Here is a 19479-nt window from a genome sequence, read left to right as displayed (position 1 = left end):
TTTGTCTTTAACTGCATTCAGAAATTGATGTCTGTGGATGGTGGGAAATGGTCTAATCCTGCTCTCTGTGCACTGTTTGGGGTATTCCTCTGGCTTTTATCACTTTGCCGAAGTCTGCACGCAGGGTTCCTGACTAATGCTTTCCCATCTAGTGTAGCTCTGGTGACTGAGTGGAACCCTGACTTCTTTTCCTTACATCACAATGAGCTGGACTACACTATCAAATCATTTGCACCAGATCCAAATGGGTACGTCAATGTTATGAAATTTCCTCTGCAGTGCACCGAAAGCTTTTTTGTTTAGTGCACTCCCTGGCATGCTGAAACTCCCGAAACTCTACGGGGGTGATGCTCAGGTAAAATCTCATGTGCTCTAGGGCGGTGCTGCCTAGTCTGAACTAGAATCTGTGCCTCTAGACTTCTCCAGGAAGACCCTGATTGGTTTTTTTGAGGTTTATTATCAGCAGGTGGATGATGGCAGTGCCAGGTCATCTGCATAGAGCAGGAATTTCACTTCCCTGTCCTGTAGGGGGATGCAGATCGTTCCAAGTGCCCTGCTAGCTCAGTAAGTACCTAGCTAGCAAACTGCAATATTAAGCTGTGTATCAGTGCTACTACTGTACCACCAAATTACATCTGGCTCTATGACAAAGCCGTTCCGCTGATGTACAGGGTAGAGCTGGGACAGATTATGCATGCATCAGATGGGCTACAGACAGTAATTACAGACCTATTAATCAGGTAGGTGTAACTAGGAAACTCATTATATTGCATAATTGCTGATTAGCACGTGTCGATTGGACTGAATGTGAGAGTATCTCCACAACTAAATTAATGAAAAAGTACCACTGTTAACAAAAACAATGGTTCAGAGAATAGACTGAGGGCACACACACAATAGCACAGACAAACAGACACAATGTCTTCAATTAAGGCAGGAAAAACAGACGCCTGTTCTAGGCATGCCTGCACTGTTGCAGTAATCACTTGCTGAGGCGTGTATGGTATTAGGTTTTGGCTTTTGTGTGCAAGTCAGAGAACACCGTCAAACTAATTACAGTGCTGTAGCTGCATGCACTTGCCTCCGTGCCGTGACTCGTGCCAGAGCGCTGGCTCTGAAATTAAAACAGTGTTTATCTATGCACACTTTGCAGCTCACTGCATTCCAGCTGATCTCTCTCTCTCTCTCTCTCTCGCTCTGACACACACAAACACACACATTTTGCACATCAACTCAAAGGCGACAGTTTGGAAAAAGTAATCCGCTGCTGTGGGGGCTTATGTGGCTCTGATCAATGTGTGCAGCCTACATGCGCTTCATCACATTACTCATCTTCAGACGTGAACATCAATATGCAAAGTGCTAAACTCCAAGAGCTTCCCCCTGATATTTATCAAGTGTATATGTGGCATTTCTGCATAATCACAAGGCTGACTACCTTGTAGAGCTGGCTAGCATTTTATCATCCTTTGCATAAGTACCAATGTGGTGCCTGTAGCAATCTCCTGGGACTTTTGAAGAGCTCATCCAATTTATGGTTTTGAGTTAGCTATTTATCTAGGTTATGTAGGAACAGGTTAGTTATTGAACTGTCTTAACAGTGTCTTATTTAATACCTTTTTTTATTGAATACTAGAACTGATTCTAGGTGCTAGCTAACTATTTAATTATTTAGCTAATCCAATCAGTGTTGCTAACCGTTTTTTTGGGGAGAATGGCTAATTTGCATATTCTCTTGACATAATCATAATAGAATAGAAAATATTTTTAAAAGAGAAAAAGAATGTAATGATACCACAAACTATTTACGTATTTACAGTAGAGTCAAGCCAAGTATTCACATGTTGACAAATTACTATCATTTCTATCAAGAACACCGACAGATTAGTCGCTAAGCACTTTAAAAAAAATAAATGAACTAAGTCACTAAAGGGGTCTAAAAAGTCACCAAAGCTATCGACAAAGTAGACAAGTTGGCAACACTGACTCCAGTGGAAACCCATTGGCAAAATGATATCCAGTTAGTGATAATTAATACTAGTGATATTATTTTATGGAGTGAATAGGTAGCTAGCTATTTGTTAGCTAGTTTCTTTTATAGCAAGCTAGTGCAACCTATCAAATTTTAGCAATGAGTTCATTAGCAATTGGTGTATAATGGTTAAAAATATTTGTTAAAGAATTCAAATCTTGTAAATATGTATAACAGTAATGTGACGCTGCATGATTTTTGTACAAGCAATGTAGATAACCATGTTGCAGCTAATGGAGCTCATGGAATGAATCTAACGGCTTAGCAGGGAGAACCACCATGTTGTTGGAACGTTTAGCTCCAGTGCAAAATGAAAGAAGTAAATATCTTGGCTCATTAAGTATATTTGAGATAAGAGGAAATCTCCATGATTTTTGACTTTCAGGTAGTGACAGTAAAGCCAAACTATAAAGACAGATACTTATATAGAGTATTTGTACTAGATTGGGATTTTATAATATTAATGGGTTCAAATGCGCCAAAATAAAGACACCGGATTCAATTTAGAATTAAACACATCACCAATTTATCATTTGAACTCGATTTTGTCTAGTCTTTGCTTGTTGCCACACATCTCGAATTAAATATTATTCTGCATTAGATGAGTGGCTGAGAGAATATTAAGTGATGAGACCACCAGAGTTCAGTGGTGCCTTTCATTCCAAGCTGATCTACTGATTTTAATTAGTGGAGATTAACTGAGGTCTCAAAACATGGAGGCCTAAGTATATTTTGAGATAAAAAAAAATAATTATGGAGGGATGCTGGCATGAAGAGCTCGTTAGTATGATCGCAGAGTCCTACTGCGTTTAGGTGGAGAGGAATCTAGTGGCAATTAGGAATGGGACTGTAGCAGTTTGATGAGGGTAATGAGTTATGTCGCAGCATACGATGGCTCGAGAATTTGAACTTGACTTCTAATCTCTGTTCTTCTGTATGTAAAAACAAAAACAAACAAAAAAATGTGGATGGTGCTGGAATATTTCTCTATGAGCGCAGACTGGAACACACACTCATCATTTGTTTCAATAAACTCCTTACATTAAACATTATTTTCTTTTTGTCTATACAACACAAGAGCAAACACTTTTTTTTTTTTTTGCAATATTTAGTAGGAATGTACCAATCTAAAACTGAGCACTAGTGTCATGGCTTCCTCCTTCATGTCAGGGTTACCATGGCAGCAAACACCGTACGATCATGTTTCTGTCCTAGTCATCTCTCTGCCCCTGTCCTGTCATTGGTTTGTTGCACAACTGCGTCCATCTGTTCTATGTTTAATTCTTGTTCCACATTTCTGATTATTGATTGCCCTGTATCAAGTCCGTTTTGACCCCTGCTATGGATACAGATTATGATTCGTGGATTTCAAGATTCGAGATTTTTATTTGTCACATACACAGTTACACACAGTATATAACTTGCAGTGAAATGAAAACCTGGCCTACTCCTCTTTAGACTGTGCATTGAAGTACTAAATTAAAAATCAGAAATGAATAAGAAATAATATTGTAAGAAATAAATGTATGTACAGGAATGTGCAAAAAGGGATGTACAAAATATGTGAGTATGTTACGTGTAGTAACAATACAAAGTGTAAATTGCAGTGTGCATAATATCAATAGCATGCAGCGTGACTGGAGAGTCTTTATAGAGTCCGAAGAGATCTGAGTGGTGGACATATCTGTTTTGAGGAGTCTGATGGTCTGAAGCTCCTCCTGAGACTCTCAGTTTTATCCATCGGACAACGGAAGCGCTTGCCTGATTGCACTAATAAAGCTCATACCAAGCTTCCGCACTTGCATCCTGCCTCTCACCGTACATTACAACTGGACTAAAATCGCTGGACCAGATCCAGTCTGGTATCAGTTTGGACTTGACCATTTTTTTTAAATAAATGTCCTGTGTGTCCTTTTATAAATGAATGTCTGTGCTCTTGACTGACAATTTTCACCTTTTAATGCAATTATATAGCTCAGATAGGATCTCTATTTTCATCATTTTCATATGCTCATAATAAGCTAAAAGAGAATAACGGCAAATGGTAAATTCTTGTAAACGTCAGTTTTGGTTGTTTTGTATCGGCACTTGTTTACTTTTACACAATTTGCACAATTCGTAGTTGCTATTTCAATATTTGTAGCTCTCTTACCTGCAGTCCTGCCGTGGTTTGGCTATGTAGCCTGGGTATGCTCCGTCTGTGATGTCTCGACACATCCTGCTGTCTCTGTCAGAGGGAAGTAGAGTGCTGGCCTTGATCAACAGGCCGAGACAGTGCTCAAACGTATTCCTCTCCTCTGGGCCATCCTCGGTAAAGAAACAGTGACCCAGCGCGTCATAGCCCACCACATCCTTTACCTGTAACATACATGAAGATGTCACTGTTAGTAATAGTCTCTGCTGAAAAGTATTCACCCTATCATCAGAAGATATTTTAATCCTGATGATGCTCCAGCCATCTTTGGCCAAGAGTCCAGTAACTGGCATTGATCTCTGGGTGGGAAAGATGGCATACTCCTCTCCCCTGTCAATCAGAGTAAGGCTAACAATCGTGAGCATCTGGAAGGTCATGAATATGGAGGAGGATTGAAAAAGGAGTGTTGGAAGAGCTGCACCTTTTCTCAGAGGAAGCAGGTTCTAGCCCTCACACTCCCTTCTTGTAGCTATCGTGTGATAGGGAGAGCGAGCTAGTGGGTGGGAACTGACCAAACTGGGAGAAAATGGGTTAAGAACAAATAAACAAATAAACATGTTTCTGGCTGCATGATGATGTTATGGGTAGCATTGCTGCCTAACAGCTCCAGGGTCCCTGGTTCGATCCTGAGCTCGAATTACTGTCTGTGTGAATGTGTGTGCACGGTGCTCTGCAATGGACTTGTGTCCTTTCCAGTGTGTATTCCCACCTCAAGCCTGGTGTTACCAGGATGGGCTCCAGATGTACCCCAACCCTGACCAGGATAAAGTGGTTATTAAAGATGATTGAATAAATATGATTGTGTTTAGGTTTTGTGTTAGAGAGACTCATAATATATAGCAGGATCCAAAAGTCGGAATCCATCATGAACGAAGCGATTATTTCATCAGGTCTAGGGATGTCCTACTTTAACCCTTGTGCGTTGATTTTCAATGGTCCTCCAAATTGGAACATGCAAATAGAAGCAATCAGTTGTATTGTAAATGTACAGTATGATGAAAATAAGGGCTGCATTAATTTCCAAGCATTTGATATATCAACATGATTCAAATTCCAAATTAAACTAGCAAATAGGAGCGTTCTGGGGATCCATGTTAATGTGCGTTGTACATCACTGTGAAATCCCCAAAATACACTACATTTTACATATTCCAGAGTTGCCAGCCGATTAAGAACACCTACAGTATATAGTACATAACTGGCATTCAGTTTAAATGCAGAGTTGTTTTCCATGTTGGACCCATGAACATCATGAATATCATAACTGACTACCATTTCAGAAACTCCATCATCACCGCAGTTAAGCACATTACCACACGTTATGAACCTTCTGCTGAGCTGAAGAGGAACCTGCACATTTATATCTCGTAGCTTAACGCACAGACTGCTATTGCTTGCTGAGGGTTATCACAGTGAGGACTGACTGTGAGCTCCAGGTTACAACAGCATCATTGGAGAATGCGTCTACTCAGAATGTGGAATTCAGCCACTGCTGTCCATAGCACACTATAAAGAAGGTGACTGATGAAATAACGAAAAAAAAACCCCAATGCTGTTTTCGAAAATGACGCACCTGGATAACAGGCTGTGAGTGAATGTGTATGGAAAAGAGTGTGTGGTGAAGCTTGTTAGGAAGGCAGCTGGGAGGCAACAGATGGCAGTGTGATTGTGTGGTAAATGGAGGAAATGTCAGGTCACACAGCACTGCTTTTCCAGCAAACCTGGTGTTTAGAGTGTGGAGTCATATGCAAAACTAAGTGAACTCTTTTAACCTGTCTGGATGGGTAGGAATGGAACAACAAAAAAGACCTGAGACCTTTCCGTCTGTTACATGTACTTTGTATTTCTCTATAATGAATTGAAAAAAAAAAAAGATGTCCAGTCGTTATGGCTGTGTCTCCTTCCAACAGAATACAGAGGCCACATAACCTTTACAGAGACTGATGGGCGCAGAGGCCATGAACACAAATGTCCACAATACAGTGTTTTATTTATGCTGATTGCCTGATCTTAAATAATTATCTGATCATCAGGATTTTGACGTGTTGACTCGGGTTCAACTCATGGTCTCACAACTGGTCTTGTTAACAGCCAGAGAACGAGAGAGAGTCGTGTGACTCACCAGCAGACCATTGGACCCATGTATGGTGACGCAGCGGGAGAAACTGTGATGGATAGACAGGTCCTTCACATAGGTGGGTGGGTCGTATCCTCCTCTCTCATCCACATCTCCGTTCATGTGGAAGTGCACAGGGTAGTGACCCATAGACTGCTGTCCCATGTGCATGAACTCCACCCCTTGGATGTGCACTGCTTTAAAACCATGCTCCACCTGAAATAGAGAGAAAATGAAGCTGTGAGGAAGTAATGCCCCCCCAACCCACCACTGAGCCTCCATAACACTACAATCTTCAGCTTCATAGTAGGTTTTTGCCCATTTTAAAAGATTTAGGTCATATTGAGACCTAAATCACATCAGCAGGTCTTAGGTTTTAGGAGAGATCAGAGCCGGTTCTTGGCTTAAGTTTTACTGACCTTTTAGATATATGCATCCAATGGCTGAGCACTCAAACCTAGATGTGTGGGGTTGACAATCAAATTTACTAATGAAAGTGACTGAAATGGTGCAGAAATGCTACAGTATATGTAACAGAACTTGGGGGACTGTTCCATTTTTTTAAATGCATACATCCTCAAGGACTTGTGCACCATGGGGCTTCAGCCGTGTCACCAAAGCTGTTGAAAGTTCTGTTGTTGAATAAATCCATCCTCTTTATACTGGTATCTGATATTGCACTTGTTCACATATTCCTAGAAGTAACCAATACTGTATGACTCTTTTTAAAAGAGTGAAGTGGAAGTGGAAATAACCATTTCAGAAGTTGGCAGACTTTTTTTTATGTAAAAGCTAATGTTAAAGTTATTAAGGTTCCAGCTCTGGTGAAAAGGGTGAGTGAAAGTGCAACATTTGTGTAAAATATAGGTGTAATTTAAAATATAGAATGTAATTTGAAGTTTTTTTCAAAGTAAGAATATGATCTAAGTTTCAGTCCTACTTTAATAAATCCTGGGAAGAAATAATCTTATTATTATTACCACAAACCCATGGAAGATAAAGACGTTACCTACAACACTGAATCAAAAACTATAGCTCTGGGGTGTGGCATCTAATCCTTTAGTCTGGAGTGGAGACGAGACGACTTTTTTTAGGTCATGAAAGGTGAGGAATGGTTTTATCTTAGTAATTTTCCTGAACTAAAAGAAGCTATATTTTTCAGTACAGAATTTATTTGCTTATCAAATCTGAGGTCTCGCTTTAAAATGACACCGAGATTTTATACCTAGGATTTTATATATATATTGCCAACGTTCCCAGAAATTTTTAACCGATTGCAGTTGATGGATTTTGGTGGATCGAATAAAACGACCACTGATGTGCTTTCTTGCACACCAAGAAAATGACTATCTACTTTTTAATATCCTCCAAACACGAATATAGCTTCCGCGAGGAACATGGATCATTGGGTTTTAAAGGTAGATACAGCTGAAGAAAGAGCAAGCGAGAGAAGAGCCAGAGAGGAAAGGAGAGAGAGTGAGAGAGTGGTAGAACCAGGTGAGCGAGAGAGAGAGAGAGAGGGAGCGGAAATGAGAGGGAGAGCAACAGAGATGAGAGAGGGTAGAGGGAGACGAGAAATGAAAAAGAGAGAATGAGTGAGGGGAAGAGAGAGTGTAAAAAAGCGAGAGAGCAAGATTAGGTCATGAGTAATAAGCAGAGAAAAGGGCAATGGGGCAGTGCAATAATAAGGGGAAGAGAAGCAAATTAATGAGAATGGAAATGTGCACGCACTGTTTGCATTTTAAATAAAGCGTGCATGCATGAAGTTGAGATCTGGGTCTTTCCAACCCTTAGAAAGGAAAAGGTGACACCCATGATCTCTTTGCTGGACAAAGGAATCAGAATGCATGAAGTGAACCAATGCTTCCCGAGGGATGATGGACGAAAGGACAATGTGTGTTTCAATTCTTTTCCCAGCCAAGGTGAGTGTCTGACCTACATCTTACAAGTGTTTCAACTCTATATATAGATCTACACTTCAAGTTAAAAGTCTGGACACGCCCGCTTTACCTTAACACTATGAAATAACACAGAGAGATTTATGCAGTGACCAAGAAAAGTGTCAAAACTATTTCCTCTTTTAAAATTCAGTATTCCTGATAAAGCAGTGTCTCAACCAGCTTCATGAACAAGCTTTTCCAGTTCCCAAATACACTTCTACCTGCTTTAAATTGTTTTGTCTGAATTGGTACTGCAATGTTGTAATTTGGTACATGAACATGAAGTCTGTTATCCAAACAATGCTATAGTACTAAACTGTACATTTTTCTAGGGTGGTACTCTCAAAGGTGCATCTTGTGTACCTTTAATATCTTTTACTTGGAAACATGGATATAATGCACATTTAATATGATTTATTGTACAAAAATGCACCATAATTGCATTGGTAATTTGCCAATTCCCACCCATAATTGCACATTTCTAGGTAAAAGATGGATACCAATGATGCAAAATGTGTATCCCCCCACCCCACCCCCATGTTACCACCCCAATTACAAGGAAAGGTACAGTTTTTGGCACCTTTTTTTTCTGAGGGTAAAATAAATCCCACAGACACCTTTTTTCCATAAACATAATCCTATTATTCAAACAATAGGCTCATTATTTAAATGTGTACAATAATATTTTGTCTATTTATCACAGCCTTTCCACTGACAGAGCACATTGGGCCCCAGCTTACATTATTTATAAACCTATTTGTTTTGACTTATTGAGGTTTGGATTAAATCTATTTACTTCAAGTGACTACTCAAATAGGTCAATAACCATAAGACCCTTATAATAAATATAATAACTTTGATAATGGGAGTTCCTGAACCACACTTTGAGAACCATTAAGCTATAATATAGAACATTCACACACCACTTTGCCCTTTTTATCTCTCTTTCCTCACCTGCTTGCATTGCATTAATGTGCCCTTGATAACTTGTCCCCACTGTTCCCTCTTGGTTGAATCCCTGCTGCCATCTTAATGGCCGCTCCATCATGTTAATTAGCTAAACTGATGTTCCTTGGATGATCAAAGAGTTTGTGAACATGTCTGTAGGCTTCAGGCGTAGGAATTAAGCAGAACAATTGCGATCTTACTTCTGTATCAAAACTGAAGACTAAGCTTTGTATAACAGGATGTTAACAGTAACATAAAAATGTGTTAGGTATTAGATTACGGAATATACCAAAAAGACCATCTGAATTGCTGCATTCAAGCTGGAGTCCATGTAGCCAACTACACTGCACATGGCAGCTGGTGTAACTGCATTACTTTAGTCTAATAGCTAGTCTGTGAGCATGATGTGAATCAAATGGGCTGCAAACAGGCAGGAAAATCACTTCAGCAAAAGTGTGCAAGAGAGTTGCTGTACAAAAAAATGCACTTCTTGAAAGACCGACTCTTCCCCTTGGGCTGCAAGAGAACACTTACAATATAAGTGGTGTGAGGGAAGTGGTTAAAGGTACATTAAAGTGTACTGAAGCACAAGAAGAGACACAGACATATACAGGGTGAGTGTGCCAAGTCTTCTGAACCTGTCTGAGTGTGTGCAGATTTTCCCAGGTTGCATCTGACTTTGGAATGGATCTGCTATCTGAAGAGCTTTTCTGCCTACTGTAACAACCTGGTCAAAGACAAGACCCAACCTAATTTAGGCTATGTACCCAAAGATAAAAACATACCTCTTGCCATTAATTTCACTATATTGATAACAAGAATCAAAGCATAGTAGTGCAATAACTTTAAGATCAATTGATCATTTAAGGGTTGAACTTTTGACAGAACCTATTTTTATGTAACCATACAACAGCCAAAGACAGTCTAGGGTAAAGTATCCACATATAAATGAGCTTAGAGTCTTATGATTATTGGTTAAATGAGAAAAAAAACCTGAAAATAACCCACGCCAACAAAAATTAGTAAGCCAGCTGCCAAAAAGTCTCTATTGTTTTATCTTCATTATTTGTGCTTTAATTAAAACCATTTCAATCATTACATTATTTTAATTGAGAGAGCCCTTGGCTTACTGCTTGAGGCGATCCTTGAGGGCAGCCAACTCGGAATAGTTCAGCTGATAAACATTGTGCAACAACTATCAAAATACTTCCAAAATGATAATTGGATAATTATGGTCACACCATTTATAGCTATCAAGAAAACTAGAAAAGGGTCAAGAGTTCAGTTTTCCTATAAAACTAAGAAATTGGCATTAACCAACTTTGACCGTAAGGTCACGGGCTTATTCATGTGTGTGTCTTGTGAAAATTCCAATTTGTTGAACATTACAAAAGATGTTAATTAAAAAAGAAAAAGCCTGACAGATTTGACATGGCTGTAGCCAAGAGTCTTGTTTAACAGCTAAAAAAATATGTAGCTTGCTTCCAAAATTCATTTGTGGTTGCGAATAATCACTGCTCCATGAACCAGAACATCATGGTCAGAAAAAATAAGAGTGTGTCATGGGGTGTGTGTGTGTGTGTGTGTGTGTGTGTGGGTGGGTGTGTTTGTTGGGCCTCCTCTGTATTGTTCTGATTCCACTAATGTCACAAACATGCTCTGTCTGTCCCAGCATGCATTAGACAATATCTAGATGTTATATTGTTAAATTTACATTAGTATATTTTTCTGACAATGTTTCTCCCTTCCAACAAACCAAAATCTGTCTGCTATGAGAGAAAATATATATCTTTGTTGTATAAGCTGCAGTTATTTACTACACTTTGTAATTAATTGTAAAATTAATTAACATTTACAATAAGGCTAACAGAAAAATTAATTACATTCTGCTACTAGACAAAAAAAAGGTTTAGTCGCTTTAGGATTCTCGCCTGAAAATTGTAATCATTGTAACAAATGAATTATTTATATTTCTATTATTTATATTAATATTAATTTCTATTATTTTAATTCATTAACATGCAATTAATGATGATTCTTATTATGACTTGGACCCTTTCATGACCTGTTCATGACAGTTAGCCATAATAAATTCCCAATATGATACAGCAGGTATTTATTTGAATGTTTGCCTTCTCATTTGTATATTCATATATTATATTATTCATATATTATTTTTAAAAAATTGTTTCTAGTGTCATATAGCAGTAGACAAAGGAGAAAAAATAACATCTTTGTCAGTCTGGATTTTTTGTCCCCTGATTGACTGATTGATTGATTGATTATTTATTTATTTATTGCTTACAGGAGAGTGCTTGTCTTTGAAGGAGGTAGTCTAGACACACCTGTAAAACTCCTGTCCTGAGAGCTTTACACAAGAACAATCTGCTAAAGTCAGAGACCTGAACTGCAGTCAATGGATGCAACAATCTGATTATTAATGCAGTCTTAATAATCTGAGTGTGCTGCCCAGAATTTCAAGTAAAGCACAAAGTCTGAATACAGATAAAGATCGATGGAACTTTTTAAACTTAAGTTGCCACCTGTGAGGAGAGTCTGAAGAGCGATTTCCATTCGTACCGACCGACTTTCTTTCTAGAAAGTGCCAACTCTTTACTACTGTTGACTTGTCCAGTAGCCTACTTTCAGCAGCCCTCATTACCTTTGGGTCATTAGCAGGTGGAGTTGTGACCTAGTTGCGCTGCGTAACATGGTGTTTTTCTTTTTTTTTCAATCCACAAGGAAAAACAACCTTCCTGATGACAGCTAAGGTGAGGAGGGAACAGGAGCAGCAAGATATAGAGCAATTACTGCAAAAACCAGCTACCTCTGTGACCCTCACACACACACACACACACACACACACACACACTCACACACTGACAGCAACTCCAAGCAGCCCAGTTTTGGCACAGGAGTCGCTCTGGCCGACATGTGTGACAGCGCGCTAACATCTAGCTTTAGCTGCCATCTTCACAGGCCCTCACTCCCTAAACTGAAGTGCACTATTCTTTTTTTTTCCCCACAAACATGTCAAGCATTCGAACGAGAGCAGAAAGCATACGAGGTGTTGTGTAAGAATGTCGTACCTTGAGGTGACCGCCGAAAGTGTCGAAGCTGAAGAACTTGCACAGCTCAGAGCCATAGCAGGAAGCCTCCATTTCCCCACGGATAAGGATGTTGCGGCTCAGGAGACCCACCTCTGCCCGCATGTCCACCCCATCCACCATCTCGCCCATGTGCAGGAACACAGGCTTACCTACACACAAACACAAACACACACAGAGAGAGCTGTTATACATCGACTTTGTGTATTAGACATTAGCCCCTTCTGCTCAGCTCAGTTTCTCTAATGCTATGGTTCTCTCATGGTTCTCAGTGGTCCATGAAGCATAGCCATGGGTCTGCAATTTTTTTTTTTTGGTACAGTAGTGGAAATCACAAATATAAATTATTATTTATCACCATGTTCTTTTAGTTATCCATTATAGTATATCCATTTTATTGGTCACTTGAATTGAATCAATTTAATCCAAATCTTAACTTAAAAACAAGTAGTCTATAAATAATGTCAACTTGAATCTAATGACAATTTTAACAAGTAGAACTTGATGGCAATGGCATTAACAGGGAAGCCTCGGACACCAAGAAGTCTAGTAGTTTTTGTTATGAATTTGCCTCAAAAATTCCCTAAAATATACGTTGGCCATGTTTGGGTCAATGCCAAACTGTAATCAGTTCATGTGGTGCTTGATAAATCCATAGAAAACCAGTGGACAGACGGCCTGATTTGCAAATAGCTTACATAGCCATAAAATGGGCCTTGAGCTCCCGAACCTGCATGTGTACCTCTCTTTATGACAAACAGAAAGGAAGCGATTGAAGAAAACCTATTTCAGACATTTGACCTTTCTCTGACCTTGATCCTGTTTGAATCAATTTCAAGTTCATCTTCTGGTTACATCATAATTCCATATAAATCCTATGAACATTCAACCTCTCGTTCTTGTGATATTAAAAAATGTGTTCTGCGAGTTGAAAGTTCAGGATTTAAAAGCTCTATGGCTCCAGTAAATAGCCAAAATATTATTGTACACATTTAAATAATGAGACTAAAGTTTGAAAAGTTCAACAAATAAACATAATATTAAGGAGTTAAAGAAGTCCCTGGCTGCAAAAAAGTTTGAGAATCCCTGCTCTAATGAACATGTAAAACATGTTAACGGTTTATCCATCAGAGTCTCTAAAACATTGTAACCTGTAAATTTCTTATACTCTTGCAAATTATCAAGAAACTCACTTGACAACAAAGTTAGCTAGCTAATAATTGTCCAAGTAATAATAATACATGCACAAGCTAATGTCATTACCATTAAAGCAATAAGAAAGTTACACATAAAACATGTAACATAAATGCTTCATGTGGGTCTTTTTTTTTTTCCTTACTATTTTTTTGGAAATATGTTTTTATTTCCCTGGTATATGTTTACATTACATCCATAGACAACCATGTTGTTACGTATGTAATGTCTATGTAGAATCAGTGATCTCTGGTCTACACTGAAACAAAGGGAAAAGGTGGTTGGTCACATTTAAGAAAAAAATCTGTACAGTTTACATAAAAATATGTAGTTTTTCTTCAAAACGTGATTTCATTGCTTATACTAAACTTAATTTAAACAAATAGTTTGAATTATGTAGAGTGAGTGTGATCAATTCACGCAGTATTAATGTGATCCAATTACGTTCTGAAATCTCGTGAGGATGTTGGCGCTGACTGGGAGAAATGATTATAGTACTAAATGAACTTGATTGAGCCATGTGTGGCATGATAGTGTGGTGCTGCCTCACAGTGCCAGGGTCGAGGGTTTGATCCTGAGCTCTGGTGACTGTGCAGGGTTTGATTTTATTCCAGGGCTTTAAAAATCATGTTGGATGTACGAAAAGAAAATGTGTTAATGTAACATGGAACTGATGTACACATCTGAATTTTGTAAAATCAGTGAACTGTTTTTTTTTTCAGTGTGTGTTTATATCGGGCTTCAGATGCATCCCGTGCAAGAAGATGTGCGTTGGAATGAAAGTCATACCTAAACACGTATACAGTGTTATCACCTCCAGCGTTCTCATTAGCAGAAAATAGTTTCTCACTACTCTAAAATAAGAGCAGGCATAGCTGCACCTGCCGAGTGTGATTCCGTCATGATAGGTTGAGAAGAAGAACTTTGGCGCACACAATATGTGAGCTACGGAGACGCACACTGCAGATTGAGACACACACGTAGACATCCACACGTACATCCATTTACTCTGCAGCTGTACAGTGTAATCAATCATCCGGAGACGCTTGCTGTCCTCTGTCTTCCAGCCATCCGCCAGCAAGAGATGTGGGTGACACCTCATAACCATTAAAACTTAAAATCTGTCTTTCACTCTCTTTCTGTGTATGCATGACACCTGCTGCCAAACCGAGTCTTCACACAGAGTGATGCAATGTGACAGCAGAACTCTGGTATAAGGTGTGTGTTTGTGGGGGTGTGAGAATGAAAGAGCGAGGGAACAAGAGACATAAGCCAATGATGAAAGTGAAGTATTGAAATAATGATATGTAGCTCATGGACATTTCTATGCCTCAAATTGGAGTGAGAGGCAGAGGGCACGGCTGATTAGGAGATATATGAAGAGAGGGAGAGACGTACAGAGAAGGAGAGATAATAAGGTACAAGGTGCAAGAATGTCATGGCTTGGCAGAAAGTGGGAAGACTCAGTGAGAATATAGAATCACTTCATTAGGTATATTATGTCTTTATACATAGAGAAACACAAAAATCGAGACAGATAAATAGATAGATAAAACAGATATCAATTGATAGATAGATCACATAGTATCCAATAAAGTTAATCACTGAAGAAAGAAACCGTACACTATAGGCCTACATCAGTCGAATGGGCTCAGTTTAGAATTCAATTATTTCAGTTCAGCATTCATTAAAGTATAAGGTGAAGAAGAAATGAAACAATAAATCTGATATTTGCTGTGACCTTCTCATCCTACACAGCGTAGTTAGCGCTATCGCTATATGTGTGCATTCAAACATGGATAAGCCACAAGACGGCAATGCCTTGAGGTAGAGCGTTTTACCTCAGTAAAACGTTTCAATATGCTAACGCAAGCAAATCCACTTATATGGCCAACAGTTTGTGGACACCTGACCATCACACCCATATGTTGTTCTTCCCGAAATCTTTCCACGAAGTTAGAAGCACACAATTGTATAAGATGTCTTTGTATGCATTACATTTTCCCTTCACTGGAACTAAGAGTCCCTTAACCTGTTCCAGCATATTCACAAAGCACATATGGCTGGGATGGTCAGGTGTCCACAATCTTTTGGCCATATTGTGTACTTGTATAAAATGAGGCATCTCCTTTGCCCCATGAGATGGCATGGACTCCATCTAATTTGAAAATGTTGAGGAAAGTTTCACAAATGTAACTACATTAGCCTGATTTCTTTGCTAATGCCAAGTTAGACTAGCATCCATGTAGTTAACCTAACTGGCTAAGCAGCAAGTCAAATTCTAGCTAATGGTAAATAGTGGTTATACAAAGAAAATCATCTTACAGTTTTAGATAAGTAGTAAGTTATTTATTTTCACTTGAGTAATTTTGGATTGGATAATTATCTATACTTCCACTTAAGTATAATTCCTCAGTAGTTTTTTCCACCACTGGTTGTGATACAAGGTTGACATTTCTCGGTATGGCTGAAACCAGGGTTCAGTTAGCTGTCATTGCTACGTGTAAGTACAGTGTAATTTAAGTCACAGAGACATTTTTCTTACAAAAACATTGGAATACTCCTGACAGTTTTGTCTTATTTGTAAGCTGTCACACAGCCTTTACCTTGTCTGTAAAAATGACTTAACAGCTACATGCTAGCTAGCTAAATCATTAGTCCCAGTCATTAGCTAGCTCATGCTCAGCGTTTATATTTCCCAGTTGCCTAGCAACAGTGTTCACACTACTTTAACCACGGGAATGGCAAGTGGAATGTGTTCAGCATGTGAAATGTTGAGCAGTCATTGTTTGGCTCCTCCAAACAACTTTCGGTCTCGCAGCTCTGGCTATAATACTGCCAAATTAAGGCCAAGGCTCAGCTGGCTAAAGCAGGTGCGTTAGCATGTGTGTGTTTGAACTCGGACCTGACAGACACAGGCCACTACACAACAAATGCTACTGCTCAGCCATCATCTGGGGTATCTAGCACCTTTGACCCAGGCACGAGTACACACACGCTCACTCTCACTTTCACTCTCTCTCACTCTCACACACACACACCAACACCTAGGCAAGATCTTTCAGACTTAACAAACCCAAAAGTCATAATAAAGTCATAATTAGTATAATAATTAGTGCTAATTTAGAATTATATATATAAAATTCATTCTGCCAAATGCTGTAAATATAAGTAAAAAAAATTATATATATAATTTTTTTACTTTATATATATATATATATATATATATATATATACACACACACACATATAGCATTAATTAATATGCTATATATATATATATATATATATATATATATATATATATATATATATATATATATATATATATATAAATATATATATAGAGCATATTAATTAATGCTAATTTAGGATGCTAGCTCACTGAGTTTATACTGCATACTACAGATCAGCATGTGTGTGTATGCTATGTCCTTTCCAGAATACATATATTTGTATGTATATATATATATATATATATATATATATATATATATATATATATATAACATACAGTGTCATAATGAACACCATCATTCCCCACGAACTCATCTACCCACACATACAAAATATACACACAAATGCAGTATATACATACATACATACACACATGCGCACACACAAACACACACTCTCTCTCTCTCTCTTGCTAGAACTACAATGATATTTGCATATAATGCATATAATACATGTGTGTGCATGTGTCTGTATGTATGTGTATTTGACAAAAACAATGCGTCAGAGACAGATGCTGCTGCTCTCTCTGCCTTCCTGAAAGCACAGCGTGTAAAATGAGTCGCTTCGGGCTTGCTCTGCAACGTCTAATGACTCTCATTATGACTACCATGTTTTTAAAATGAGACAAAAGGAAAAAACACAATAATACAACGCTCTCAGGCATAACGCAAAGCTGGAGCTGTCACCTCCCTATCACCCGCAGACACATAAATCCTCGGCGGCGTAAATCCATATCGTGCACCCACATCTCGACAGCGAGGCAGACGCATAATGAACAACACAACGAATGTATTGTGTGAGGATCTTGTCCTCTTAATCTATTTGGCATCTCTTACACACACATGATACACACAATGTGATGTGCCCTCATCTCAAGACAAATTACAGCATACAGATAATGAGGACGTGACCTTTGAACCTCTGCTGCCAAGAAAACATTTCAAGTATGCAGGCACAGGTGAGTGTCTGTGTGTATGTTTGTGCAAGTTGGGACGCATACAGCCCAAGTCATTAGACCTTTCACATGCTTGAGACATCATTAAAGCACCTAAGGAGGACAAACACCCCCTACACACACACATATGCACACATCAATACAGCACACAGCTGAAGATTTTTTATATATATATATATATATATATATATATATATATATATATATATATATATATATATATATATATATATATATATATATATATGATTGGTATTTCAGTTAAATGAGCCATCCTCATGTGTAATGAATGTGTGTGTGTGTGACCTGTGTGCTCTCAGTCTGAGAAGTTTATGGGGCTCATTACACACTCTTCAGCTCACATCATTAGGGTTTGTAATGAAAAGTCTGAGAAAAAGGAGCAAGCAGAGATTTACACACACACTTTGAAGTGTCCAAACAGTCCCTTACACAGTGAATGATGATGAAAAGTGTTTTTTTTTATAGTTTTTTTTTTATTATATCAGGTGGACACTTATTCAAACTGAGGTCCTTGCTGAAGGGCTCAGCAGTGGTACTCTGAACTGGAATTTGAACTGATAACCTTTTGGTCATTTGGATTGCAACTTAACCGCGGAGCTACAGGATCTAAGGGTGCTTTCACATATGCAGTGGTTAAACCCTGGTGCATTTCCCCCTAGGTGCAGTTTGCTTAGGCAGGTGAGATCACGCTCAGGTGTGGGCGAAAAAAATAGTCTGAGAGTGTCTGAATGAGATCTAGATCTGGTTCCAAGTGAACTCTAACACAGTTCGACTGCAGTGAGAAAGCGATTCAACTCTGAATCGACTCAGCTGCAGAAAGTGCAGTGAACCAGTGTATTTTGGGTTGAAGTATTATTTTTTGAATGCACAATGCAAGGCACAATTTGATCCAAAGGGCAAGCCCGTAGTACTTTGGACCAACAAACCAAAAGAGAAAAAATGCTGAATGGGACAAAATGTTTTAAGACAAAATGTTTTAAACTATCTATTTATACAGTCAATTAATGCTAGGGTTAGGGTCACATTTTCCCCAATTCTGATGTTTGATTTGAACAACAGCTGAAACTCTGTATCTGCATGACCTGTATCTGCATGATTTTATGCATTACGCTGCTGCCACATGATTGGCTGATCGGATAATTGAATGAATGAGCAGGCGTACATATGTTCCCAATAAAGTGGACAGTGAGTGTATAATGGCCTAATCATTTAAATGGCACCAGCTCCGTGTTCTCCATTCTCAGGTGATTTTTCTACCCACCCATAACAAAGCTTTATTTACCTTTTTTTGGTCACCGTATTTCTGACCAGTGAAGAGTTTCACAAGTAAGTTTACAGCCCTACATTCTCCTCCATACATGCCAACCTTTATGTATGTGCATTGTAAAACTAAACCAAACCAAATAACCAATAAAAGTGTCAATTTTGCTCTGATTTGGACTCAGAAACTGTACTCTTAGGCATGAAAGGGGCAAAAAGGCCTTGCTACAACTCAATAATGGTTATTTGTTAGTCCAGGGATTTGAACTCGCAACCTTCTACTCTACAAAACCATAACCACCATACGTAAATCAACACACAGTAACTGACTCTGAAGGGCTTTTTGTATATTAACAATACTTTCACTGAATGAACAATAGGAGAGACTGCTGGCAACGTAAAGTAGGCTATAAAGTGTTTGAACTTTTCTGACCATTAAGGGATCAAAGCCGGATTACTGATTGCTTAGAAAATA

At 38.6% G+C, this 19479-nt stretch overlaps 1 protein-coding gene across 1 annotated transcript in view; it reads right to left on the bottom strand.

Annotated features, from left to right (window-relative positions):
* cemip (cell migration inducing hyaluronidase 1) overlaps positions 1-19479 on the bottom strand; it is a 128476-nt gene that overhangs the window by 20307 nt on the left and 88690 nt on the right. Inside the window, exons 12-14 of the mRNA XM_026930312.3 lie at positions 12320-12489; positions 6349-6558; positions 4185-4390 (exon numbers count right to left, since the gene is read on the bottom strand). Coding sequence (XP_026786113.3) covers positions 4185-4390; positions 6349-6558; positions 12320-12489 — 586 coding nt within the window. The remainder of the gene's footprint in view (positions 1-4184; positions 4391-6348; positions 6559-12319; positions 12490-19479) is intronic.

Source organism: Pangasianodon hypophthalmus, chromosome 11 (genome assembly GCF_027358585.1).
Source record: "Pangasianodon hypophthalmus isolate fPanHyp1 chromosome 11, fPanHyp1.pri, whole genome shotgun sequence".
Classification (NCBI taxonomy): Eukaryota; Metazoa; Chordata; class Actinopteri; order Siluriformes; family Pangasiidae; genus Pangasianodon; species Pangasianodon hypophthalmus.
Note: the sequence above shows the minus strand (reverse complement) of the source record. Positions and strands in the feature narration are given on the sequence as shown.